This window comes from Ochotona princeps, chromosome 3 (genome assembly GCF_030435755.1).
Source record: "Ochotona princeps isolate mOchPri1 chromosome 3, mOchPri1.hap1, whole genome shotgun sequence".
Classification (NCBI taxonomy): Eukaryota; Metazoa; Chordata; class Mammalia; order Lagomorpha; family Ochotonidae; genus Ochotona; species Ochotona princeps.
The window spans coordinates 26,006,458-26,033,312 of record NC_080834.1 but is presented as its reverse complement, the minus strand read 5'-3'; the positions used below and the strand labels follow the sequence as shown (position 1 = coordinate 26,033,312).

At 59.8% G+C, this 26,855-nt stretch overlaps 3 protein-coding genes across 4 annotated transcripts; all 3 read left to right on the top strand.

Annotated features, from left to right (window-relative positions):
- The first annotated feature begins 3,329 nt into the window (after nt 1-3,329).
- Nucleotides 3,330-4,184, top strand: LOC131479889 (keratin-associated protein 10-9-like). The gene is made up of 2 exons (XM_058661550.1): nt 3,330-3,862; nt 3,962-4,184. Exons 1-2 carry the CDS (start codon nt 3,330-3,332, stop codon nt 4,182-4,184), a joined length of 756 nt encoding a protein of 251 aa, XP_058517533.1.
- A 7,067-nt stretch (nt 4,185-11,251) lies between these two features.
- On the top strand, nt 11,252-12,100 carry LOC131479890 (keratin-associated protein 10-9-like). Of its 2 annotated transcripts, XM_058661552.1 has the most exons (2): nt 11,252-11,786; nt 11,886-12,100. In XM_058661552.1, the coding sequence occupies exons 1-2, from the start codon at nt 11,252-11,254 to the stop codon at nt 12,098-12,100; spliced, it is 750 nt and encodes a 249-aa protein (XP_058517535.1). The 2 variants fall into 2 exon arrangements, with proteins under 2 accessions (XP_058517535.1, XP_058517534.1); XM_058661551.1 differs by having other exon boundaries at nt 11,252-12,100.
- Nucleotides 12,101-18,463: 6,363 nt separating this feature from the next.
- On the top strand, nt 18,464-18,742 carry LOC101519310 (keratin-associated protein 12-1). The gene has a single exon (XM_004594083.2). The coding sequence runs from the start codon at nt 18,464-18,466 to the stop codon at nt 18,740-18,742; it is 279 nt and encodes a 92-aa protein (XP_004594140.2).
- The last annotated feature ends 8,113 nt before the right edge of the window (nt 18,743-26,855 follow it).

The following is a 26,855-nucleotide window of genomic DNA, read 5'->3' as shown; positions in this document are numbered from 1 at the left end:
TCTTGCTGAGGCCTCCAGGCCGTCCCACTCCACCCAACACCGCTTCCCCCTCCACGCCACAGACTCTGCCGACAGGCTCCACACCCGCTTCTGCGGTGCTTGTGCCTGGCTTGTGTAGAGACCTCAGCTGGCCCTCCAGTGTTGTGGCTTCACCTCATTCACACAAACCCTGTTAGCATCCCGCAGCTTGCACTGTGTCGGCCCAGCCCGTGCTCTCAGGGAGCGCATGCAGTGCTCAGGGCAGGAAGGGAAGGCCCTGAATGAGGCCCTGGGTGCTTAGGGCGGCCACAGGCAGCTGAGCGGACTCTGCTCAGAACCTGCCAGGCCAGCACCCACGGTCTCTGCCTCTGTGGGCTGCATCCTGATAACCCCGCACTGGGCCTGTCAAAGCCGCCAGGACCACCACGCTGGGCCCGTCAGCCCCTGTCCTGGGAGCCAGAGGTCACTCCACAGCCGCTGCGCGCGCAGTGCTATCCACACTGGGGCTCAGCCTGGAAACAGCAGAGGCTAGAGCTCAGCCGTGGGAACACGAGCCAGACAGCAGTTCTGGATAGGCCGCAGGGCGTGGCTCCCTCCCCGGGGTGCCCGCCACCCGTGTTGGACACCCAGGTCACATCCTGGCCCAGGCCTGGGTGCTGAGATGTTTGGGCAAAGAACCAACGGATGGAGCTTGCGTGCGTGTGCCTCTGTCCCCCTGACCTTCACACACATTGATACACAAAATAAAAACATTTTAAAAATATTTGAGTGGATGTTGCCTCTGAAAATACCTTGCAAAGAAACAGTTGTAGGACTGAAAAAAATTAAAACGAGAGAAAAACACCCAACCTGGGATTCCCAGGCCATGTGACGGTCCCCACTCACAGCAAGCGCGTGGAACTGACACCAGTTTGGGTCCCAGCAACTGCACTTCCCACCCCGCTCCCTGCTGATGCTCCTGGGAAAGCAGCAGGACATGACCCCAGGGCTTGGCACCCTGCGCCCATGCGGAGACTCGGAAGAAACTTCTGCTTTGGATCGGCTCAGCTCTGGCCACTGTGGCCGCTTGGGGAGTGAACCAGTGGATGGAAGATCTCTCTGTCTCTCCCTCTCTTGCTGTAAGGCTGGAACTTTCTGAGTGACAAGCTGGAGGGTAGGTGTGCCAAGGTATAAGCACAGGGAAGACTTGGCAGAGGAGAGCTGAGTGTTCACTCAAAACAGGCTCTGCGCACACGGTGCCCGGGCGTGGGACAGAGTCACCTGTGTGCACACGGTGCCCGGGCACGGGACAGAGTCACCTGTGTGCACACGGTGCCCGGGCACGGGACAGAGTCACCTGTGTGCACACGGTGCCCGGGTGTGGGACAGAGTCACCTGTGTGCACACAGTGCCCGGGCACAGGACAGAGTCATCTGTGTGCACACGGTGCCCGGGCACAGGACAGAGTCACACCACAACACTCGGCCTTCCATGGTGACATTCCAGAAGCCACATGAAGTGCCCATGCCCTGTATCCAGGAGGACTTCAGTGTACAAGATGGAAAGAAATATTAATAGCTATTTTTAAAACCCTTAAAAAAAAGAAAAAAATTCCCCCAGCCCTTGTAGGCCCTGACTTTGTGGCTGATGTCAGCTGGCCCAGTGGGCGAGTTTGGAGCAGATGGCTGTAGCTCTGTGTTGAGCTCCATGTCCAGCCCTTCACAGAGAAGCTTCCAGAATCAAAACTGTCGACCCTTAATTTGTTGCAGAGCGTTGGCTGCTTGATTTCACTGGGATTTGCTGTGGCCCACCACATCTGCCCTGTGGCCTCAGCTGTCACTTGGAGATGGCATGACCTTCGACACGGGGGTCTCTGTGGAGTTCACTCTCCTGCCAATCCAGAATGGCACCCCCTTCTATGCCATCAATTAAAATACGCAGTCACAGGGGCCAGCACCATATGTGGGAGGGGCCCATGTCCCACATGGGAGTAAGCTCCCGGCTGCTCCTCTTCTGCTCTGGGAAGGCACACTGCAGGTCCAAGTGCGTGAGCCCCTGTGCCCACACGGGACACCTGCAGAAGCTCCCGGCCTTGGAGCAGCCCAGCCCTGGTCACTGAGCCCATTTGGGAAACAGTAAATCCGTGGATGAAAGAGCTCTTTCTCTCACCCTTTCTGTCTATAACTCTACCTTTCTTCTTCTTCTAAATACATATGTATTTTTAAAATATTTATTTTATTGGAAAGATTTACAGAGAGGAGAGAGAGAGAGAAGCAGGGAGTTGGATGGGAAGCAGAGCATCTGGGACATGGACAGGCACCTGTATGGTCACTAGGCTAACTTGGCGTTTCAAATACGCAAATCTTTTTTAAAAAATACAGTAACACACATATTATAATAAACTGCCTATGCAAGGTTGCATCCCCGGGCCTTGGCCCGTGACGAGATCCTGAGCAGGGAGGCAGGACTAGTTCAGCGACAAGGAGTTACAGGCAGAAAGGTGGAGACAACACCGGCCGGCCCGGCGGCGCTTAGCACGGCCCAGGCTGCTTTTAAACTCCGAAGTAACAAAGTAACTACGGCTTACTGTGCTAGTTCAGTCAAAAACCGTGCAGCAAATCATGCTGAATGGCTTTAATCTAGCTGTAATCATTCCAAAATAACTGTGACTTAATGTTACACTTAACTTACACAGAGTGCTAACTCATGAGGGAGACCTGCAGTTGCAAAGTCAGTCCCATAAGCTTAATTTGCATATCACAATGACAGCAGTTCCTGAAATGTAGCAAGGTCTCTCCCATACACTGATGAGCCACGGTTCTTGAGCAGCCAGCACAGCGGAGCCTCATGGGGCAGGGCAGGGTGCCGACATCGGCGACCTGTCACCCCTGAGCCTGCGCTCTGCTCCGCCTGCAACCTGCTCAACAGCGCTTAGATTCAGCATGCAAAGCAGACGGAGCCCTTGTACTGCCCCCAGCTCCCAAGGGGCCTCCAAGCCGGCGACCAGGTGCACTCCTGGACTCAGGTGGGTCGTGAGTGGGGACGTGGCGGTGCACTGGGCTTGGCCACACTGCCTGCTCCCATAGGTGCTGTAGGGCCACACCAGAAGGCTGCATCACCCAAGCTCCTCCCAGCTCAGCCCCACCTGCAGGCGCCACAGCGCCTCAGGCAGAGATGGGGCCCCAACGGACAAACAAGGGAAAGACGCTCTGGAGGCGTCCAAGGCAACATGTAAACACCTCCAGGAAGAACAGCTGGGAGCACATGGGCAGGCAGGTATAAAGCGGCTGCAGTCCTCACACACTCACACCTCCACCACCCACCCACTCACTCACTCACTCCACACACCCCTCCACCACCCACCACCCACCATGGCCGCCTCCACCATGTCCGTCTGCTCCAGCAACCTCAGCTATGGCAGCAACATCTGCATGCCCGCTTCTCACGACTCCTGGCAGGTGGACGACTGCCCAGAGAGCTGCTGCGAGCCGCCCTGCTGTGCCCCCAGCTGCTGCGCCCCGTCCTCCTGTGTGACCCTCTGCTGCAGGCCCGTGTGCTGCAAGCCTGTCTGCTGTGTGCCCGTGTGCTCCTCCTCCTCCTGCTGCCAGCAGTCTAGCTGCCAGCCCTCGTGCTGTGGCTCCTCCCCCTGCCAGGAGTCCTCCTGTGTGACCCTCTGCTGCAGGCCCGTGAGTTGCAAGCCTGTCTGCTGTGTGCCTGTGTGCTCTGAGAGCTCCTCCTGCTGCCAGCAGTCTAGCTGCCAGCCCTCGTGCTGTGGCTCCTCCCCCTGCCAGGAGTCCTCCTGTGTGACCCTCTGCTGCAGGCCCGTGAGTTGCAAGCCTGTCTGCTGTGTGCCTGTGTGCTCTGAGAGCTCCTCCTGCTGCCAGCAGTCTAGCTGCCAGCCCTTGTGCTGTGGCTCCTCCCCCTGCCAGGAGTCCAGCTACCTCTGCTGCAGGCCAGTGAGCTGCGTGCCCCTCTGCCCAGCACCCTCGTGCTGCCAGCCCAGCTGCTGCCCCTCGTCCTGCTGCAGACCCTCCTCCAGCGTGTCCCTGCTCTGCCGCCCCGTGTGCAGACCCGCCTGCAGTGTGCCCGCCTCCTCCTGCTGTGCCCCCGCCTCGTGCTGCCAGCCCAGCTGCTGCCGCCCGGCCTCCAGCGTGTCCCTGCTCTGCCGGCCTGCCTGCCCCCGCCCGGCCTGCTGTGGCCTCTCCTCGGGCCAGTCCTGCTGCTGAGCGGCCCCCCCTGCAGAACCTGACTTCCCTCGCCCACCTGCACCCTGCCTCCATCCGGCATGGCTCAATGACAAACATGGAGCAGCTCCGTCTGCCTGCGCAGCCCCCACTGGCTCCTCTCCCTGGGGACTGAGACCTGGCTGCTCCCTGCACTCTCCACGTCTGGATGACTGGTCCTTCCCGAAGTCGGGGCTGGGCTTGGCTATCTCTTGTCTTGCCCAGAAGTGTCACTCTGAGCATCAATAAAATCCACGTTGATTGCAGTGAGGCTCAGTGTTGACTGTGGCGCACCTGAGCGCGAGGGCTGGGAGGCCTTGTCCTGGCCTGGGGGCTAGGTTTGGGACTGCTTACAGAACCAGGTCTAGGGGTCTGGGGGCTCCCACACATGGTCTGAAGCCTGTGTCCGTCTCATCCTGCTGCCCAGCTTCTGGTCAGCCTCCCCAGACCTGTGGGTTCCAGAAGCTTCTCTCTTGGTCAGGTGCTGTGGGCGTCACCTGAGCTCAGGCCAATGTAGCTCCGCCACCTGACAGCAGACGCTGGCCTCCCACAGCCCAGCACAACCCGGCCGAGCTGGGCTCGGGGATGGGAGAGTCTGGCCTCATTGCTGGGATCCCCTGGGGGTGGTGTGGATGCCCTGGTCCTACACACACACGTGCTCCCCGCTGCCATGGTCACGTGCTGGGATGCAGAGAGCAGGGGCCACGTGGCCGCCTTGAGTGTGCTGTGGACTGGGGGTAGGACAGCAGGCAGCAAGCGGAGGTGGCATGGCAGTGAGGTGGAGGCAGCCAGAAAGAGCAGCGTGGTGGGAGGAGGGGCGCCCCAGAGGGGACGCACAGGGATCTACCTTCCCCACCATCCACCACGATCGGACTGGGATGCTGCCACCTGCCCCAGCTCCTGGGCTGGCAGGGACTCAGGCTCATGCTGTGGCACTGAGGAACCAGCCCTGCTTGGCTCAGAAACCCCACTTGCCGGGCTTCACAGCAGGCTTGAGTCTAGGCAAGACCCGGGTGTGGGCAGGGCTGGCTGCTTTCACAGTGTCCATGTGCCAGTCCATATCCTCCTGTCGTTTGCTGGCACAAAGCCATGCCAATGCCATGCTGTAACCTAATCCTTCTGGAAATGGTGCATTCTGGGGACCTGAGGGTCGCAGGTGCATTTCGGGCAACACTTAATGCTCTGGGAGCTGTAGCTTTGCTCAGAAGGTGCTGGAACCCCCTGTCTCTGCAACCTCATGGTGATCTCCTGTCCCTTATGTACAGGGGCCAGCCTTCCGGATGGGGCCACCCGCAGGGACATTTGCTAACAAAGGCCATGGCACCATCCGCACAAGGACCTGCAGAGACCCAGCTGGTGACCCTCATGCTCCACTGTCACCCCGTCCATCCACACGAGGGACGTTCAGTTGGCAGGTGGCCTGGGGTGGCCGTGGCCATGAGGGTCTGGTGCTGAGTTGCTGCCTAGGCAGCCACAAGCACCATCTCTGGCACTCTGCGGATTCAGAGCACCTGGCCGTCCAGGCTGCCCTCACACGAGCTTGGAAGTACACAGCCCGGGGACATTCTGTAGCTGTCTGCTTCCTCACTGCACGCTGGAGGGAATGGACATGTGTCCTCGTCGGGACATGTGTCTAGATATGGTCTAGAGCAAGGCTGACACCCCAAGGACTATGAGGCCAAGTGAAGGCAAGTGGCGAGTGTGGCCAGCCCGGGTCCCGGCTCTACACTGGGTGAGAGCGGCCACTGCTGCCATTGCCAGATGGTAAAGAAATCATCTGATCTGGGTTCCTCCTCCGCACATGTGCCTCCGTGAGGGTGGACACAGCACATCCGTGTGTCCGGCATGAGGGGGACACGTGCCTCCGTGAGGGTGGACACAGCACATCCCGTGTGTCCGGCATGACCCGGACACAGCGCATCCGTGAGGGTGGACACAGTGCACCCCGTGTGTCGGACACGACCCGGACACGTGCCTCCGTGAGGGTTGACACAGCGCACCCCGTGTGTCCGACGAGAGCCGGACACATGCCTCCGTGAGGGTGGACACAGCACATTCCGTGTGTCCAACACGACCCGGACACAGCGCATCCGTGAGGGTGGACACAGCGCATCCCATGTGTCCGACGCGAGGGGGACACGTGCCACCGTGAGGGTGGACACAGCGCACCCCGTGTGTCCGGCACGAGGGGGACACGTGCCTCCGTGAGGGTGGACACAGCGCACCCCGTGTGTCCGACGCGAGCCGGACACGTGGCGTGAGTGTCTTGATGTTGGCAGCCCCAGCACTGTGGCGGGGTCCTTACCACAAAGGTGTACATTTCGGTACTTGCTGTGTTCCTAGATGCAGGATTCCCAGACCAGTGCTGCCAATTTTCAAGTCTGAGGGAAGCTGTCTGAGGCCTTGCTTCGGATCCTGCCTTCCAAGGGAACACTAACAATACAGGAATTCTGGCTGAATCCACCTGAACAGAGCTCAGGAGAGGCCAGAGGCATCCGTCCCGCCAGGCAGGCTGCGGGCCCAGGCAAGAGCTGGGAGCTACTGGACCTTACCCTGCCCCCCCGGGCAGCGGCCTTGAGGAGGGTGCTCCTGGAAGGCAGGCCTGGTCTCTCTGGCCAGTTGGTGGCCCCGACGGTCATTCGGCTTTTCCTTCAGTTGGCTGTACTGAGTTCTGCCAAGGCCGAGGCAGCTGCCCAAGGACCGGCCAGAACCTGGGAATGACCCAGCCGTGGCCCTGTGCACAGAGGGCGTCTGCTGGGCTAGTGGGCGCCCACAGGCCTACACGGGAACGCTGGGGATTGAGGCACGGGAGAATACAGGCTTTGGGAGAACTGCAGCACCCCACACGTTCCTGGGGACCAGGTGGGGGCTCTGACAGGAACTGAGAGGCCCTCGGCTCTCACGTGTGGCTGAACCCCAAGTTCTGAGCAAGCGGCCAGTCCAGGAGCAGCTGACCAGCTGGGGTGGGGGCGCACCATCATAGAGCCCAGCTGTGAGGGGCTTGTCAGACCGCTGTCTGAACACACCGTGAAGAATGGTCATTCCGGACTGGTCCAGAAAGTTTGCAAACTGAAATCAAGTCCAAGTATACCACCAGCACTCAAGGGCTACGGGGAGGGGATCCACCCCATAGACACCACATCGTGACATTAAAAGCCCAATGTTGCGTTCGGCACCATGGCTCAACTGGCTGATTCTCGCATTGCGAGCACCAGGATTCCATGTGAGTGCCGGTTCACATCCCAGCTGCTCCACTTCCCTGCTTGTGGCCTGGGAAAGCAGTCGAGGACGGCCCAAAGCCTTGGGACCCTGCACCCGTGTGGGAGACCTGGGAGAGGCTCCTGGCTCCTGGCTTCAGCTCAGCTCAGCTCAGCTCTGGCTGCTACAGCCATTTGGGAAGTGGGCCAGCAGATGGGAGATCTTTCTCTCTGTCCCTCCTTCTCTCTGTAAATCTCCCTTTCCAATAAATACAAATCTTTAAAGAACAATGTTTAATGTTAAGCGAAATATGATGTCATCTAAACAAGCAAGCCAGACCAGGAGACGAACGTCGCAGCCACGAGAGGCACACGCAGAAACGGCGCGGGCGCCCCGGCATGGGGCCTGCAGGTCACAGCCGGTCCGGCAGGTGGGCCGGGAAGACCTAACCGGAACAGCGCAGAAAATACAAAAATACAGAGTCCAACTGGCCCGTAAGACAGCGGCACGAGTACCAGGGGACCCAGAGGAAAATGGAGCAGAGAGATATTTGAGATATTTGAAGGATAAAAATAGACAGAAAGCAACGAGAAGACGAGGCTGGGGGAGGGGCAGTAAGGGTGGCGGGGTTCACAGCGTGGAGGGCACGGGGGTGTCCTGTGCACTGCGACTCTACAATCACCAAACACTGCCCCTTAGAGAGCTAAAACAGCAACATTTTATGTTCTGCATATGTGGCTGCTGTAACAATACTTGTTAAATTTTCAGGAAACACTGCCTGGGGATCCCTGAGTGCCATCCGAGGAGCTCGCCGGACTCCACGGGGAGTGAGCTCGGACGGCGGGGGAGGCACAGTGAGCCCAACTGCTGGAAAGCAAGTCAAGAGAGCACCTGGAACCCAGCCAGGGAAGAGACCGGCAGCTGAGCAACCAGCGGAAGGCACGAAGGCAGCCGGCAAGGGGCAGGGGCCGCGTCCAGCGCTGGAAGGGAACACTCCGGCCGAGCGTGGCTCTGGCGTGGCCAGACCTCAGCACTGAGGGGAAGGCGAGACCAGGCAGCTAAGCCCGCCACTGGTGCACGTGCCAGCCAGGACCGCTGGCCCAGACACAGCAAACCACAGGGAGGCGTAACACCAGCCACGTTGCAGTCTGTGTGTCCAGGGGAACATGGCCACACACACATCCCCTTTGTGGGTACACCGCGTGACACCTGTCTGCAAGCACATCTCCACTGCCACTTCTCACCGCGCCCGCTGGCTCTCGCTTGTCCCTTGGTCTAGCTAAATGTTGGGTATTTCCAGGTTCTCTGCTGGACTCCACTTTGGGTTACTCTGGTTTCAGTCCCATTTATCCATACCCTTCTTTGCTTCCTGTCTTCTGGCTCCGGTTCCTGGTGCTGTTTCTCTTCCAGTCCCCAAGGTAAGCGTTGAGATGTTCTGTGTTGGCTGTGTTTACAGGCGTACATTTCCCAGTGTGCCCTGGGCTCCTCGCGCCCCAGGACCTTGGCTTTGTGCTGTCTTCCTCATCGTCAGGCTTCCCTTCAGTTCCCTCCTGGACCCTCTGGCCGCGCGAGTGGGTGTTGATTACCACACATCTCGGAAGGTGCTGGCTTCCCTCACGTGCTGGTGCCAAGTCTGTTTGCATTGAGTTCAGGGAAGTTTCTCGGTTTTATTTCAATCATTTCAAATGTGTTGAGCACTGTTCAGTGCACTGACGCGTGGTGAGTGTGCAGTCAGGAGAGCCGCGGGCTGCCCCAGTCTGTTAGCTCCCGGGTTGTAAGTCAGCATGCTCGGGTCCAGGGTGTCAGGCCTTCCCCCTAGGCTTTGGGGGTGTAAGGCCTTCACGCTCACTCGGGATCGCTGACCTTTGACCTAGCCCTCTAATTATTTTTTACTTATTGGGAGTGACTAAGTGAAGTCATAACTCTTTGATTGAGCCATTTCTTCATTTCTGTTAACTTGTGTTCATATATTTTGAGATTCTAATGTTAGGTACACAGATGACCAAAATTGTCTCATTTTCAAAAAGACTTTTTTTTACTTATTTATTTGAAAGTCAGATTACAAAGAAAGATGGAGAGAGAGGTGAGAGGGAGGTGGGGAGATAGAGGAGAGAGAGAGAGAGAGAGAGAGAGAGAGAGAGAGAGAGAGAGAGAGAGAGAGAGACCATTTGCTGAGAGAGAGCTCTTCCTTTGTGGGCTCACTCCCAAGGCCAGGACTGGGCCAGGCTGAAGCCAGGAGCTTTACCTGAGTTTCCCAGGTAGGACTTGGCTCATCTTCTGGCACCTTTTCCAGGCCACCAGCAGGGCTGGGTGTGAAGTGCAGCATTGTTAGCAGCTGGGAGGCTGTGTCTTTGTTGCTGAGGCCCAAGAACGCACCACGTCTCACAAAGGGGCAGGGGCACGTGGCAGCTGAGCTGAGGCCACGTTCCACTGCAGCGTGCCTGAGGTCAAGCCCTCTCTCCGGGGCCCATCCCAGCTTCCTGCCAGTGCAGACGCGGGAGGCAGTGCTGAGCAGCCCAATAACTGGGCCGCTGCCTCAGCGCGGGAGACTGGGACCCTGGTTCTGAGCATCTTACCCCGTCCTGGCCCTTAGCCGTGACACAGATCTGGGGAGTGAGCCAGCCAGTGGTGGCTCTCCGTGTCTGTCACTGTGGCCCTAAACTAGATAAAGCATTCCTGGCCAAAGCCTCTTCTAGACAGCTCTCCAGAGGAAACAGAAGCAGAACCCACAAGGACGCGAAAAGAAGGCCCATGTTACTGGTTGCCGCAGCCACGTGGGGAGTGACCCCGCGATGCAGGGCCTGCCTCTGCAGCTCTCTCTGTAACTGCCTTCCAAATAAAGATCGGTAAATTCTAAGAGAGAGAGGACACACGAACTTGACCTCCTAGCAGAACTTGTCACCGTGCCCTGACGGTGGAGGCAGGTCAGATGTGCACCCCCGGCCAGCCGATGGACGTGTCAGGCTGGGATCCACCTCGCCAATGCCCCGAACAGGCGACGCCCGAGAGCCACACTGGACGGGGCGCACGGAGAAGCTGCCTTCTACATGGATCTACTGTTGGGAGACAGAAAGTTCCGGAAAGAGACGGCAGAATACTGTGACTGCTACCCTCCACCAGACGCCGCAGCAGAAGGGACCAGGGCTGTGTCCTGACCCTCTGCATTCAGTGCTGTCAGAGTTTAAATGGGACACTGACACTGAGGCTGGCGACACGGCTGGCATCCTGCCGTCACTGAGAAGACTGTGAAAGGTTCAAACTGGCCTTTCCTCCGTCGTGTCTATGGCAACCGTTCTGTGACAGTTCAGTGGCTCACTTCTGACCAGCTGTTTCCTTAGGGCTGCGATGGTGGGGACACTGGTCAGGAAGTGACCCGGAGCAAGGCGGGGGACACCTGACCTCCTCACCTCCCTGCGGGCCGGGGGTCTCTGGCTGAGTCTACCGCTTTGTCAGCCTCACCTGCTCACCTCGCTCTTCTGAGTTTGGTCCTGGACAACACCTTCAATGGATTCTTGTCTCGTTAAAGGCACAGTGCAGGACCAGCCCGGGTCATGCCCGGAACCTGAGAGCCACTCCAGGCCACCAGCAGGAGCCCTCAGGGTCAGCTCCAGAGACACTGCAATCCCACCTGTGTCCCTGCAGCCATGCCCTTGAAACAGAGCAGGCTCCGCCCAGCGTAGAAAGAGTTTTACAAGCTGAGCCCCAGCGAGTCTCCGGGCTCAGAACACAAACAGGAAGGGGAAAGCCGCTGAGGGCGCTGCAGCTGTGACAACACCTGGGGTATAAGAACCCCAAGTCCTGAGCCTGCAACACTCACACCTCCACCACCCAATCACTCACTCACACGCACCCCTCCAACCTCACTGTCCACCATGGCCGCCTCCACCATGTCCGTCTGCTCCAGCAACCTCAGCTATGGCAGCAACATCTGCATGCCCACTTCCCACGACTCCTGGCAGGTGGACGACTGCCCAGAGAGCTGCTGCGAGCCGCCCTGCTGTGCCCCCAGCTGCTGCGCCCCGTCCTCCTGTGTGACCCTCTGCTGCAAGCCCGTGTGCTGCAAGCCTGTCTGCTGTGTGCCCGTCTGCTCCTCCTCCTGCTGCCAGCAGTCTAGCTGCCAGTCCTTGTGCTGTGGCTCCTCCCCCTGCCAGGAGTCCTCCTGTGTGACCCTCTGCTGCAAGCCTGTGTGCTGCAAGCCTGTCTGCTGTGTGCCCGTCTGCTCCTCCTCCTCCTGCTGCCAGCAGTCTAGCTGCCAGCCCTCATGCTGTGGCTCCTCCCCCTGCCAGGAGTCCTCCTGTGTGACCCTCTGCTGCAGGCCAGTGAGTTGCAAGCCTGTCTGCTGTGTGCCCGTGTGCTCTGAGAGCTCCTCCTGCTGCCAGCAGTCTAGCTGCCAGCCCTCATGCTGTGGCTCCTCCCACTGCCAGGAGTCCAGCTACCTCTGCTGCAGACCAGTGAGCTACGTGCCCCTCTGCCCAGCACCCTCGTGCTGCCAGCCCAGCTGCTGCCCCTCGTCCTGCTGCAGACCCTCCTCCAGCGTGTCCCTGCTCTGCCGCCCCGTGTGCAGACCCGCCTGCAGTGTGCCCGCCTCCTCCTGCTGTGCCCCCGCCTCGTGCTGCCAGCCCAGCTGCTGCCGCCCGGCCTCCAGCGTGTCCCTGCTCTGCCGGCCTGCCTGCCCCCGCCCGGCCTGCTGTGGCCTCTCCTCGGGCCAGTCCTGCTGCTGAGCGGCCTGAATTGCAGGCTGTGTGGGTGGGTCTCCCAGCTGGCCCAGCCGCTGCCCTTCTCCGGCTGCCATAGTGCATGGACAAGGCAGGCCTCGTCCTGGTGCCTGCAGAGACCCCGCTCTGGTTGGCACTCTGTGCCCCGGGGTGATCCTGTGTGGTCTCTCCCCCCACAGACCTAATAAAGCTGTGCTTGGCTTATGGTAACCATTTGTGCTTTCTTACACATGGATCGAGGAGGGGCGGGGTCTCCCAGAACTGCAGCCCTGCACACAGCCGCACCAAGGCTGACACCCACACAGGAGACCCCCGACCCGTGCACGGACCCCCCACAGGTGCAGATGCTGCGTACAGCGTACACACCTTGACACCACGGATTGGGCGTGGAGCCTAGTGACAGCTGCCAGCGGTCTGTGCTGAGACCTGGCAGGCTCGGCCAGGTCACAGGACAGGGCCTGCTGGTTGCCTTGCCCAGGCTGCAGTGCAACGGTATACACTCCAGGGTGATGCGCTGGCAGAAACTGAGCCACGCTGTTTCAGGAAACACCCAGGACCAGAGCCAGGAAGCAGGCCAACGTCAGGGTGTGTAGTGACAGGACCCTCGGTGCTTCCCATCCTGGAGGGTGGGCTTGGCCCTGTCCCTCCTTGCAAATACAAACAATGGCTCAGCTCCACGCCCCAGGGGGCAGAGACGGAGGGAGAAGCGCTGTGGGGGTCCTGGTCAAGGCAAGGCAGGACCCACAGCACCTTCAGACCCAACGGGAAGGGCTGGTGCCCTGGCGCAGCGGGTTAAGCCGCCACACAGCCCGAGCCACCAGCTCCTGCTTATGGTCTGGGAAACAACAGAGAATTCCGGAGTGCCTGAGAGGCCCTGCAGGAGCTGCAGCTTCCAGGTGGGAACTGCGCCAGCCCTCTGCATGGACTGTGGGTGTTGGGAATTAATGGAAGGTCTCTCTCTCTCTCCCCCTGCCTGTAACTGTTTCTCAATTAAGTAAATCTCCAAAGGGGACACACAAAATCCACCTGCCCATGGACAGCCCACCCCTGTTAGCCTGTGCAGAGAGTAGGAAGCTGTGTGTTTGAGACTCCTGGGACCGCAACCAAGGACAGCAAAGCCCCAGCAGCCAGGCACCCCAAGGCAGAACGGGGCAGGGGAGGGCACGTGCCAGCTCCCTGGCCTCAGGAGGCACTGATGCGGCAACTCTTTGCTAAGTTTTGGGCCACACGGGTGACCACCCAGCTGTCACAGAGTGGACAGATTCCCTTCCAATGCCTACAATTCAGCCCAGGGCCGGGAGCAGGCAGCTTGGTGGGCACACCCGCCTAGCTCAGGTGCCAGCCTGGGTGTATGCAAGGGCTGTTTGGTCAGGGCCTCCCCACTGCGTTCTTTAGCCCAGACCCCGCACCCCACACTGCTTCTGTGACATGGCCCTGGTTGATCAGAGACTTGGCAGAGCAAATCTGAGGGTCACCGTGAAAATCCCCTCCCTGGGGATGCTTGGTGGCCCTGGTGACGGATGAGTCTGCGGCTTTAGCTAGCAGCTCAGGAACAAGGAGCCTGGCATCGTGGCCAGTGAAACAACCGCTGGCACACCTAGTCCTTGGCGGCAAATGCAGCTGGGAAAGCAGCCAACAGCCCCAGGTTGGGGTCCCCGCCAACTGTGTGGGAGACCTGGAGGGAGTTCCAGGCTCACGGTTTGGGCTTTGGGGAACGAACAGCAAATAATCCAGACCACAGTAACCAGGCCAGACCGCAGTAACCAGGCCAGACCACAGTAACCAGGCCAGACCGTAGTAACCAGGCCACAGTAACCAGGCCAGACCACAGTAACCAGGCCAGACCACAGTAACGAGCCCAGACCACAGTAACCAGGCCAGACCACAGTAACCAGGCCAGACCACAGTAACCAGCCCAGACCACAGTAACCAGGCCAGACCGCAGTAACCAGGCCAGACCGCAGTAACCAGGCCAGACCGTAGTAACCAGGCCACAGTAACCAGGCCAGACCACAGTAACCAGGCCAGACCACAGTAACCAGGCCACAGTAACCAGGCCAGACCACAGTAACCAGGCCAGACCACAGTAACGAGCCCAGACCACAGTAACCAGGCCAGACCACAGTAACCAGGCCAGACCACAGTAACGAGCCCAGACCACAGTAACCAGGCCAGACCACAGTAACCAGGCCAGACCGCAGTAACCAGGCCAGACCGTAGTAACCAGGCCAGACCACAGTAACCAGGCCAGACCGCAGTAACGAGCCCAGACCACAGTAACCAGGCCAGACCGCAGTAACCAGGCCAGACCGCAGTAACCAGCCCACACCACAGTAACCAGGCCAGACCACAGTAACCAGGCCAGACCACAGTAACGAGCCCAGACCACAGTAACCAGGCCAGACCGCAGTAACCAGGCCAGACCGCAGTAACGAGCCCAGACCACAGTAACCAGGCTAGACCACAGTAACCAGGCCAGACCACAGCAGTCACCCCAGGCCACAGTAACAGCCCAGACCACAGTAACAGCCCAGACCACAGTAACCAACCCAGACCACAGCAGTCACTCCAGGCCACAGTAACCAGCTCAGAACACAGCAGTCACCCCAGACCACAGTAACCAGGCCAGACCACAGTGACGGGCACAGACCGCAGTAACGGGCACAGACCACAGTAATGAGCCCAGACCGCAGTAACGGGCACAGACCACAGTAACCAACTTTGACCAGCAGTAACGGGTACAGACCGCAGTGATGGGCACAGACTGCAGTAACGGGTACAGACCTCAGTAATGAGCCCAGACCACAGTAACGGGCACAGACCGCAGTGACGGGCACAGACCACAGTAACGGGCACAGACCACAGTAACGGGCACAGACCGCACTAATGAGCCCAGACCACAGTAACGGGCACAGACCGCACTAATGAGCCCAGACCACAGTAACGGGCACAGACCGCACTAATGAGCCCAGACCACAGTAACGGGCACAGACCGCACTAATGAGCCCAGACCACAGTAACGGGCACAGACCGCAGTGACAGGCACAGACCGCACTAATGAGCCCAGACCACAGTAACGGGCACAGACCGCAGTGACGGGCACAGACCATAGTAACGGGCACAGACCGCAGTGACGGGCACAGACCACAGTAACGGGCACAGACCACAGTGACGGGCATAGACCACAGTGACGGGCACAGACCACAGTGATGGGCACAGACCGCAGTGACGGGCACAGACCGCAGTAACGGACTTTGACCAGCATCGCCCCAGAGGCCTGCTGCCCTGTGGGGTGATTGTCGACATACACTGGTTCATGAAGGAAGAATCAGGACTCCTCCACCCCCGTGCCAGCTCCTGTGCCATTTCCTGCCCGTGCCGACCCCAGTGTGTGAATTCCCACCACTGTGTGGGAGAGCAGGACGAGTGCCCAGCTTGGGCCTGGCCCAGCCTGACCGTCTGGGACCTCTGGGGTGGGAGCCAACAGCCGGCAGCTCTCTGTGTGGGTGAACCAGGGGGCGCAGCGCTGCCCCTTTTCATCTTTCTTTCTGCCATCCCCGTAAATGACTAATACAACAAAGCCAGGAGCGGCTCTGGCAGAGCAGGCAGATGGTTCCCATTGGCCTGTGGTCGGCGTCCTGGCACCTCCACTTCTCCGGCTCCTGCTGAGGGGCACGGCGGGCAGACGGCCGACACGGCGGCCCCTCCCCGTGTGCGAGACCGGGGCTCCTGGCTTTGGCAACGGCCAGCCCACAGCTGCGGTGGTACCTGGAAAGGCATTCTCTTTCATATGCGCCCTTTCAAATATTAAAATTAAAACTAGAATCCTTTTCTTTTCACATTTAGGACAACTAGGTTTTCTTAAATGCTTGACCTGCTCTGGGGAAATCTGCCTTTTGATTCTAAAGCCTGTTTTGTATTTTTAACTTATTATTCAAGAAAGAGAAAAAGCGTGCCTACGTGCTGCTCCACTCCAGGGAAGCCTCAACGGCAGGGCCTGGGCCAGGCTGGGCCTCACCCGGGGTCCAGCACGCCCGCCAGGCCACCCGCGTGAGTGCCAGGGGCCCAGGACCTGCAGCAGGGAGCTGGGGCAGTCAGCCCGGAAGCCAGGCCCTGTGCACGTGCTTGCTTGTACCAGGGGCTGCTGAGGACCTGCACGTTGGTGGCCACAGCAGTCAGCCGCAGCTGCCTCCCTGGCCACCAGAGTGAGGAGGCACGGTGACCCACAGTGACCGCCAGGCAGGCTCCGCTCTGATGTGGAAACCGCAGTGCACAGAACTTGGTCACATCCCCTCATGGGAACCTCACGGGCACCTACACGGTGGGCTGGCGGGGCTCGGCACACAGGAGGCCTGGCCACAGGATGCTGGGCAGCACAGGGACTGGCAACCACAGGGCACCAGACAGGAGGGGGCTACAGCACCCACAGAGCCACACAGGAGGGAGCGCGGTGGCTTCTGCTGCTCTGGGCTGGGCAGCAGGTGGTGGGGCCACAGCAGAGGAGGGCGGGCAAGCAGGTGGGCACTGGGAGCCGCTGGTGTGGCCCCTGGTGGCTGAAGTTGGTTTTCAAAGGTGGTGATGGTGGCTGCGTGTACACCTGCCCTGCCCTGCCCTCCTCCAGCCCCACCCAGTGATTAAAGCTCACTCCCAGATGTCCTAAGGTTTGTATGTATACATGTATACACACGCACACAGAGTTATGTAAGCATATAGTCTAATATTTTATGTATACTTACATGAAATTTTATAGTTAGACTTTTACATAGGTGTGCCCCTGTATATTTATATGAAATTTTGTTTATAATCACATTGCTATATATGCATGCCTGTATATTTCTAAGGTTCTCGGATCTGTACATAGATTTTTTTTTAAGTGAAACTTGGGGATTTTGCTCATCATTTTCTTAATATCGTTCCCTCCTCTTCCAACAAACCCACACTGCAGGCTCCACCTTGCCCAGGCTCCGCCTCCCAGGCCCCCATGCTGGGGACACAGGGCAGGCAGGTGTCGCTCCAGCCACCACATCAGGGGCCTCCCGAGCCCAAGCACAGGCCCTGGGGTGGGGCTGCCGGCACAGCATCCGAATCCATCCGGCTGTCCACGGCATCTGAATCCATCCCGTGCCCTGCCCCTGGCCTCCAGGCTGTGTCCCACCAGGACCCTCGCACACCACAGCTTCCACCTGCTGCTGGCCAGCTCTGCCCGACTCCCCTGCGTCTCAAGGCCGCCCAGCCTTGCCTGTTGGCAGAGGAGTCCCATCCCTGTCTCTGGGACCCCTTCCTCTCAGCAGTTACCCCAGGCATCCATTGTTGGCTCACTCACGTATTCCTTGCCCACCGCTGCGTGGCTCCTGAGGCCCAGGCACACTTGCATACGGTGGTGTTTGCTCTAAGAACAAACGGGCATGTGCCAATTGCCAGTGGGCAGGGGCCAGCTGGCTCTGTGGGGACAGCTGGTGGGCGTGGTGGGCTGTGGAAGTCGCGGACATTGCTACCATATACATAACACAGAGAGCAGTGTGCTGAGCTCCCACACAACTCCATCCATAAAAACAGTGGAGGGTGGCAGGGGGTTGTAGCAAGCTGATCCTCCACCTGCGGGACTGGCATCCTTGAGGGGCGCCAGTTCAAGTCCCAGCTGCTCCACTTGCAATCCATCTTCCTGCTCATGTACCGCGGAGAGTAGCACAAGATGGCCCAAGCCCTTGGGCCCTGCAGCCGCATGCGACACCTGGAGGAGGTCCAGGCTCCTGGCTTCAGATCGGCGCAGCTCAGGCCTTTTCAGCCACTTGGGGAGTGATTCAGCGGACGGAAGATCTTCCTCTGTCTCTCCTCCTCTCTGTATATCTGACTTTCCAATAAAAAGAAAATAAATCTTTAAAAAATAATAAATAAATCTCAAATAATAATAATTTTAAAAAACATAATGGGAGCCAATTGTGACCCACAGAGCAGTTTACCAACCTAGGTGTTAAAAATTCAAAACATGTGATTATCTCAACATCTGTGTTGGCCGTGTGAGACAAAAAGGAAGAGCAGCCACCAGGATGTGGTGCCTGGAGCCGCGCCCGGTGCTGCCGACACAACACGGCCTGAGCAAGCCACACGAGGCCAGATGGCGTCCACTCAGCCTCCCCTACTTACAGAAGGGACTGACCTCCAAGCCAACGCTGTTTATGTGGCGGGGCTGAGCGTGGCAGAGTGCATCCCAGGATAACAAGTGGTTGGGGTGCCGTGCAAACAGCCAGGAGGAAGAGAGCTGGCGGCTTCCTCATCGGCCTGGTGCCAGGCCCGGGTATAAAAACCCCGAAGCAGGAGGCTGCAGACAGCTGCACACTTGCCTCGCCACCCCAACCAGCCACAGCCACCATGTGCCACTCCAGCTGCTCCTCTGGCTGCCTGCCCGCCTGCTGTGTGCCAGTGACCTGCCGGTCCACCACCGTGTGCGTGCCCGTGCGGTGCCAGGTGCCCTGCTGCGTGCCCATGAGCTGCAGGCCCATCGTGTGCGTGGCCCCCTCCTGCCAGGCCTCTGCATGCGTGCCCGTGAGCTGCAGGCCCGTCGTGTGCGTGGCCCCCTCCTGCCAGGCCTCCACATGCGTGCCCGTGAGTTGCAGGCCTGTCTCCTGCAGTACACCCGCCTGCTGCTGAACCTGAGCTCCATGCCAGCTGCCTCCCTGACACAGCTCCCGGGGCCCCAGGCTCAGAAATGAACTGTGGGGTGAGGGTGTAGCAGAATGACCCGGAAGCCATTCTGACCCTGGGGGTCCTCGCCGGGGTGTCCTGGCTCCTGGGGGCCTCACTCGCTCATGTGAACCAAATAAAGCAGCTTTCCTAATGTGGCTGGTCTGTCTGTCCTCTTGCCTCTTCAGGAGTCTTCCTCAAGTGGCTGAGCCGAACTGCGGACTTTCTGGAGGGGAGCCATTGTCCCTGCCCTGAGCCACAGGACTGTGGGCCGGGGAGGGTAGACAGAGGCGAGAGGTGCTGTGCCCTGTGGTGAGACAGGCCTGGGGCCAGACCCTACTGAAAGCCTTGAAAGCCAACCCCACCCCACAGGGAGGACAGGGGCTCCCCAACAGGTACAAAGCAGCGTGTCAGGCCAGGGAGGGGGAAAAGGGGTCCAAGACCCTCACCCACGCTGCAGGTCATCGGCACAGAGGGCCTGCTTTACACGGACCCCGGGCCGGCACAGCAGAGACCCTCCAGGCTGCCCCTCCGGCCTAGGAAGCAGGAATGGGCGGGACGCCTGCTGAGGCCGCTGTGCAAGGTGTCTGAGACTTGGGTGGAGCAAACCACCGCACTTCCTGTCCTCGCCCTGGTGGCCACAGCAAGACACCTGAGAGCAGCAGGTCGGCTGTGGGTGCAGCAGCGGGCTGCAGAGGGCCGGCAGTGTCCACAGGGGAGTTCCGGAGGATGGCAGAGACGGCAAAGCACTGGTGTGGCCAGGACGTGTCTTCTGGAGATAAGGCTGGCCTGCACACCTGCCTTGGCCTCCGCCCAGCCCTGCCCAGCCGCAGCCGCCACAGGCCCCACCTGCTGCTCCCAGGGATGCCTGCCCGCCTGCCCACCCCTCTCTGCTGTGGCCTCACCACCTGCTGCCCAGCCTTGAGCTGCGGGAGCCACCACCTGGCCTCCCATGTAGCTCTGCAGTGTTGCCCACGCAGGAAGTGGTCATCTCCCCGGTGCCCTGTGGATGCCAGTTCCCATGCTGTCCATTGCCCTATGGCCAGGCCTCCTCCTGAAGCCTGGCCAGCTGTGTGCCCAGCCTCTACTAGGTGGTGTGCTGGCTGCCTGTGTGCTGCAGGCTCGTCACACACACACCTGTGAGGTCCCCCCAACCTGCTGCTCAGAATCTGCCCAGGCTATCCACGTGCCATGGGTTCGGTCATGTGTGAAAGCCCTGGGGACCAAGGCTCAGCCAGAACAGCAGGACAGGTCCCCTGGCCCCAGTGCCTCCTCCCTGGCAGCACAGCAACACCATCAGAGACCCGTGGGCCTGGGTCCCCTCATCCCCCTTTGTCAAGTAGTCAGACAGAAACAGACCTTCCCTAAATGACTAAACGTGATAGAGTTTCTGCCCCTGTCCTGTCTATTATATTCTAAAATGCTCCCCAGAGATGAGGGATCCAGAAGCCTGCCCTGGGTGGGTGGTCTGGGCCGAGGGCCCTGCTCTGAGGAAGGGGCTGGCTGGGGCCTCGCCCAGGCTCCCCTGAGCCCTTGGGGAAAGTGAGCTATCAGAGGTCATATCTCTCCTTTCCCCTATGCTACCAAGCTGGGAGGGAGGACAGACCCATCTGTGCCCTGTGTGCTGTGCAGGGTGCTGCCCTGTGTGCTGTGCAGAGTGCTCCCCTGTGTGCAGGGTGCTGCCCTGTGTGCAGGGTACTCCCCTGTGTGCAGGGGGCTGCCCTGTGTGCTGTGCAGGGTGCTGCCCTGTGTGTAGGGTGCTGCCCTGTGTGCTGTGCAGGGTGCTGCCCTGTGTGCTGGGTGCTCCCCTGTGTGCAGGGTACTCCCCTGTGTGCTGTGCAGGGTGCTCCCCTGTGTGCTGTGCAGGGTGCTGCCCTGTGTGCTGTGCAGGGTGCTGCCCTGTGTGTAGGGTGCTCCCCTGTGTGCTGTGCAGGGTGCTGCCCTGTGTGCTGGGTGCTGCCCTGTGTGCAGGGTACTCCCCTGTGTGCTGTGCAGGGTGCTCCCCTGTGTGCTGTGCAGGGTGCTGCCCTGTGTGCTGTGCAGGGTGCTCCCCTGTGTGCTGTGCAGGGTACTCCCCTGTGTGCTGTGCAGAGTACTCCCCTGTGTGCTGTGCAGGGTGCTCCCCTGTGTGCTGTGCAGGGTGCTGCCCTGTGTGCAGGGTGCTCCCCTGTGTGCTGTGCAGGGTGCTGCCCTGTGTGCTGTGCAGGGTGCTCCCCTGTGTGCTGTGCAGGGTGCTGCCCTGTGTGCAGGGTGCTGCCCTGTGTGCTGTGCAGGGTGCTGCCCTGTGTGCAGGGTGCTGCCCTGTGTGCTGTGCAGGGTGCTGCCCTGTGTGCTGTGCAGGGTGCTCCCCTGTGTGCTGTGCAGGGTGCTGTCCTGTGTGCTGTGCAGGGTGCTGCCCTGTGTGCTGTGCAGGGTACTGCCCTGTGTGTTGTGCAGAGTGCTCCCCTGTGTGCTGTGCAGGGTGCTCTCCTGTGTGCTGTGCAGAGTACTCCCCTGTGTGCTGTGCAGGGTGCTGACCTGTGCACATATGTGCTGTCTGTGCCTGCGTGTGCTGGAGTGTGTGTGTTGTGTCTGGACATACACTGGCTGTGGGCTGACTTTCATGTTCATCTCCAGTGTGACTGGCTTCATATCCTGTCCCCGTGACTTGCAAGTTAGACACCCCAACAGGCGAGAGACAGTGACAAAGGACACGGTAACTCTGTCACTCCATTACAGGACGACAAGCTGACTCTTCCTGGTGTTCTCAGCAGCTCCAGCCCTGCTGTGTTCCTGGGAGCTGCCCCGCACAGGGCGGCCCTGGTGAACAGGGCAATCAAATGATTTACAGTGTTATTTCCGGCAATCAACGGTGACCCCGGTTACCTGCAGCCTTCTGTCACCAGCTCGCTACACCCCCGTTCTGCCTCCACTGCTGTGATGAATGACCAAGCAACAATGCCAGGCGAGCATCCTGCAGGCCTGAGTCAAGGAGAATGAAGCTGCAGAATTTAAGAACCCTCTGCTTTGGGGGTTCAGGGGGATCGCCTTTCAGCATTGTGCTGAGTGACTGCCATCCAGGACAGGTGATACATAAAGGCTCTAAACTTGACCGTGTCTGTGTCTGGGGTGGCTTCTCATCCACCTGGTAACAAGATGACCTTGGCTGAAAAGCCTTACAATTCATCTTGTCGCTGGGAGCCCTGCAGCCCCTCCAGGACACAAATCACAGGGCTGGGACCCAAAGCGACTCCTGGGAGAAGTGCACAGGCTGGACCCCCAGCAGTGACCCCCAGCCACCTGTGGAGCGGCTGGTGGTCCCACAGGTGCCACAGCAGCGGGTGCACTGAGGGTGCAAAGGGAGAACACCCAGAAGAAGCTGGAAGGTCCCGCAGACAGTATAAGCCCCGCTGACGGGAAAGTGGGTAGAGGTGACGGCGAGGACCCCGGGCTAAGGACCACCCCAGCTCGGTCATGGCCACGAACACGGCTTTGCTGTGTCCTGAATCTTCCTGAGGAGCTGCGACGTCTGGCGGGGGCCACGGAACACAGCAGCTGGACACTGCGGGCAAGGAGCTATAGGCAGAGACTGCCCACAGACCAACAGAGGGCCCGGCACCACGGTGTGGCACATCAGGCTGCCTGCAGTGCCAGCATCCCATATGGACACCAGTTCAAGTCCCCTCTGCAACACTTCCAACCCAGCTCCTCGCTAACACACCTTGGAAGGCTGAGGTGGAGGGCCCGAGGCTGGGCCCTGCACCCACGTGGGCAACCGGCGGAAGCTCCTGACTCCTGGCTCGACCTCTCCACCTCCAGCCATTGCAACTCTTTGGGGAGTGAACTAGCAGATAGGAGATACCTCTGTTTCTCCTTCTCCCTGTTACTCTGCTTTTCAAATAAACAATTAAAAAAAAAAGGTGAGGAGCCGAAGGGAAAGGTTTGGAGAGTGTTCAGAGAGTGGGAAACCGCTTTCTGGAGAGCTTAGCTCGGGACAAAGGCAGCAAGACCTCAAAGCCTCCCAGCGCCTTTGAAGCTTCCCTGCGAGCCCAGGGCCTTTTCCGGGAGCGGCCCACAGCCATGCAGCCCAGATGCCGCTCAGGCTGGCAGCTGGCCGTGCTTTGCAGGGGGCAGAGTGCAGGAATCCCGGGGGTCACGGGGTTTTCCACCCAGAATTCAAAAGGAAGCCTGCAGGGCCGGAGTGCCCACTGGAGTACTGCCCGGTGGAGCTGTGACACCCTAAAAGCAAAGGTGCCAGCAAGGCAAGATGCCAGCAAGGAGAGCTGCCAGCAGCGAGCCAGGTGGGCGGGGAAGCCTACAGACACCCACGTGCAGCCACAGAGGGAGCCGCGCGGGCACAGCCTCAGAAGGAGCCGTGTGGGCACAGCCGCAGAGGGAGCCGTGCAGGCACAGCCGCAGAGCTGAGGCCGCCTCCACCCAGATTTCAAAGGCTATCTCTGATCCTGTACCCAGGCAGGAGCTGTCACAGGGCGGGGCCGCTGTAGGGGCCTCACCGGGACAAAGCCAGTGGCTCCTCAGAGGACACACTGCAGCCTGCCTGAGCTCCCATCGGTGTCCCTGGAGCTGCAGTGTGGGCGATGCCAAGCTGGCGTTGGTCCTGCCTTGTGCCAAGCCCTGGGACTTGCTTTGTGGGAGGGACAGACATACCTGGCTCTGTGCAGTTGTGGTATGTGGGACATGTGTGGCCTGGGCCTCCAACCCACAGGAGGAAAGAAAGGAAGAAAAAGGAGAGGGAGAGAGAGAGAGGAAGGAGGGGAGGATTGCCCAGGCCGCATGTGACAGTGTCTGGGTGTAAATTCCAGCTGCACTTTTCTTTCTCTTTTTTTTTTAAGATTTATTTATTTTATTACAAAGTCAGATATACAGAGAGGAGGAGAGACAGAGAGGAAGATCTTCCGTCCGATGATTCACTCCTCAAGCAGCTGCAACAGCCGCTGAACTGATCCAAAGTCAGGAGTCCATAGCCCCTTCTGGGTCTCCCACGCGAGCGCAGGGTCCCAAGGATTTAAGCCGTCCTCGACTGCTTTCCCAGGCCACAAGCAGGGAGCTGGATGGGAAGTGGGGCTGCCGGGATTAGAACCGGCGCCCATATGGGATCTCAGGCATGTAAGGTGATGACTTTATCCACTATGCTACTGTGCTGGGCCCTTCTTTTTCTTTAAGATATTATTTATTTTTATTGGAAAGGCAGATTTAGAGAGGAGAGACAAAGAGAAAGATCTTCCATCTGCTGGTTCATTCCACCAAATGGCTGCAACAGTCAGAACAAAGCTAGGAGCCAGGAGCTTCTTCTGGGTCTCCCAAGCAGGCACAGGGTCCCAAGGCTTTGGGCCGTCCTCGACTGCCTTCCCAGGCCACAGGCAGGGAGCTGGATGGGAAGTGGAGCAGTTGGGATGTGAACTGGTGCCCACGTAGGATGCTGGCACTTAGAGGTGGAGTAGGGTGCAGTTGAGCCTTGGGAAGTGCCAGGTGGTGGCCCACCTCGGTCCATGCCGCCCGGAGAGGAGCCCAGGCGATGTTGGCTCCTGGTTCTGGCCTGGCTACTGTGCGCACGTGGGAACAGCAGAAGCAGAGAGAAGACCTCGGGCTGCCTCGCAACCTCAGCCTTTCAAGTGAAGTGAAAAGGAACTGATTTTTGTTTGAAGTAACAGAGATGAAAAAGGCAGCAGTATGCTGGGACAGCTGGTGTGTGAGGGTCACGGAGGGGCAAGGGGCAGGGGTCAGAGGAAGACCCGCAGCCCGGGCCCACCTGGCTGCCCGGAGGTCGGCGTGCTCGCTGGCACGGCCCACCCGTCACCACAGAGCTAGGGACCATGGCGGCAACTCTCCAGGACGTAAGGGCGTGGCCCCGTGTTTGCAGCAGGCGGAGCACTGAATGGGACGGTCCGCAGGGCAGGGAGGAGGGCCACGCCCACGGCGGGCATGCAGACCGCAGGTGGGCACACAGCAGGTGGCGGCCTGAACAGCAGCCCACGGGCTTTCCTGCCTCGGCCTTTCCCAGGCTCCTCAGGGCGGCCCCATGGGTCTGAGCCGGGTCCTGATCACCTACCAAGCACTTAGTCCTGCCCCGGGCCAAGAAGCGTGAACATGAATAGAGGGGTTCACCGCCCTCCAGGGGGCTCCTGGGGTGTGGGGCAGTCGGGTTGCAGCAGCCAGGAGGTAGGGCCTCAGCTGCTCCCAGCTGGCCCTGGTCCAGATGCCCGCCCTGGGGGCACCAAAGGGAGACACAAGGCCAGCCTACCCCCAGACATGGGGCTGCAGCTCACTGAGCCGGCTGCACCAAGCAGGGCTCTGGGATGGGTGTGGGGCCTCTGGGGCCCAGGGAGCCCAGGCAGGGGACCAGGCACCCTGAGGGGCCAAAGCCCCCAGGAGCACAGGGACAGGCTCCTGTGAGGCAGTGCCCGTGCGGAACCTGCCACTACCGGCTCAGGTGACCTCAGGTGCTCAGAGCCGGGCGACACCCTGTGGGCTAAAGTCACAAGTCGGGGCCTGTGCCTCTTACAACCAGAGGGTGGTGTGGCCATCTTCCCGTCGCCCTGCCTGCCGCAAGGGCAGACACTCCTGCAGGCCTCTCCATGTCAGCTCCCCCCAGCAAGAGCTCTGGGCAGGGACCAGAGGGACAGTGTGGGCTTGGCCAACAGTGACCTCAGGTGGTCACTACGGACACAGTCAAGACTAAAGGAACGTGTGAGTTTCACGATGAATGGATGGAGGAATCTCGGACCTGCAAGGCACAACCGCTGCTTCCAGGTGCCCGACGCCTTGTGCAGGAGCCGGGCGCCAGCAGGGAGGGACCGCCCCCGGCGGGTAGAGAGACACCCTGGACGAAGACCAAGGCCGCGGCAGCTTTGCAGCAGAGCCTTCTGCGAGCAGAGAGGTTTTTTAGAAGTGCCACAGTGCGGCCCGCTGCAGCCGGGCGTACACTGGCGCGTATCGCGGGGGCAGAACCAGTGCACTGGACATCCACGAGAGGCGTGGAAGTGAACAGACAGCAGGAAGAGCAGTGCTGCGGTGTGGAGGGGACATCCGGAACTTGAGAGCTCTCCTCTAGGGCTGCCGGGGTAGAGGATCAGGCGCTTTCCTGACAGGAGCTCAGCGTGTCCGCCTCACCGTCCCAGTGTCCTGCTACAATGTCAGGAAGGAGAAACAAGAATTCAGAGAAACAGAAACTGGGATCTAATCCATCTAATGTGTTATAACACCAAACCCAGAGGAAAGGCAAGGAGCCTGAGGCACAAAACTGCTTCTAGGAGCAGTAACGGACAGAAAGTTCCAGATGTGGCCTTAGAAACCACAGACACACACCCACATAGCCACACACAGCTACACCCAGGCACACTCACACACTCACACCTGCAATCAAACTCACAAACCCGAGAATCTCAACAACCCCCCGGGACACGTGTGCATCAATAAAGCGGCGTGTAGGCACGTAACAGTTCAACCAAGCGACAGGGGCAAGAGGGGACTGTGTTAGAGAACGGAGGGGCAGCCGCAGAGGGAAGGCCCAGAGCCTGCCCACGCACGCAACCACACACTCTGACGTCTACACAGCCAGACCACAGGCTCCGGGGTGCAGAGCCTGGCCGGAGTGGACACGGGAGGGTCCCAGGTGAGACCTGGCCACACCCAGTCTCCTGCAGCCACTTTGGCCACGGAGGGAAGATCCCAAGGCCCTGTCGCCCTGCTGCGCGGCAGACAAGTGCTGGGCAGCTGATGCTGGTGGACGCACCCTACGTGGGCACAGGAGCGGAAGCAGGACTGTCAGTGCCAGCAGGGAGCCTTTGGTGGGCTGTGCCCCCCAAGTGTGGATGACCCCACAGCAAGGTCTGGACTTGGCGCTGCCGCCGGGCCACGCTGGCCTCTGGGACCCCACAGATCCCCAGTCTGGCTCGGTTCCCGAGCCCGTGGTCCCAGCAGAGGGCGCTGCCCTGACCCTGAGGACCTCAGCTGACGAGCCCCAGACATGTCAGCAGAAGAGCCCCCCCAGAAGGGGAAGGCTCCAGAGGGCAAAAGCCAGGGACGAAGGCAGCAGGGTGGCAGCCTGCACACCTGCCCTGCCCCCTGCCCTGCCCCCTGC

Coding starts and splice junctions, on each gene's coding strand:
- LOC131479889 (XM_058661550.1), top strand. CDS start 3,330: ATGGCCGCCTCCACCATGTCCGTCTGCTCCAGCAACCTCAGCTATGGC. Junction 3,863..3,961: donor CAGTCTAGCTGCCAGCCCTT/GTGCTGTGGCTC, acceptor CTGCCAGCCCAG/CTGCTGCCCCTCGTCCTGCT.
- LOC101519310 (XM_004594083.2), top strand. CDS start 18,464: ATGTGCCACTCCAGCTGCTCCTCTGGCTGCCTGCCCGCCTGCTGTGTG.
- LOC131479890 (XM_058661551.1), top strand. CDS start 11,252: ATGGCCGCCTCCACCATGTCCGTCTGCTCCAGCAACCTCAGCTATGGC.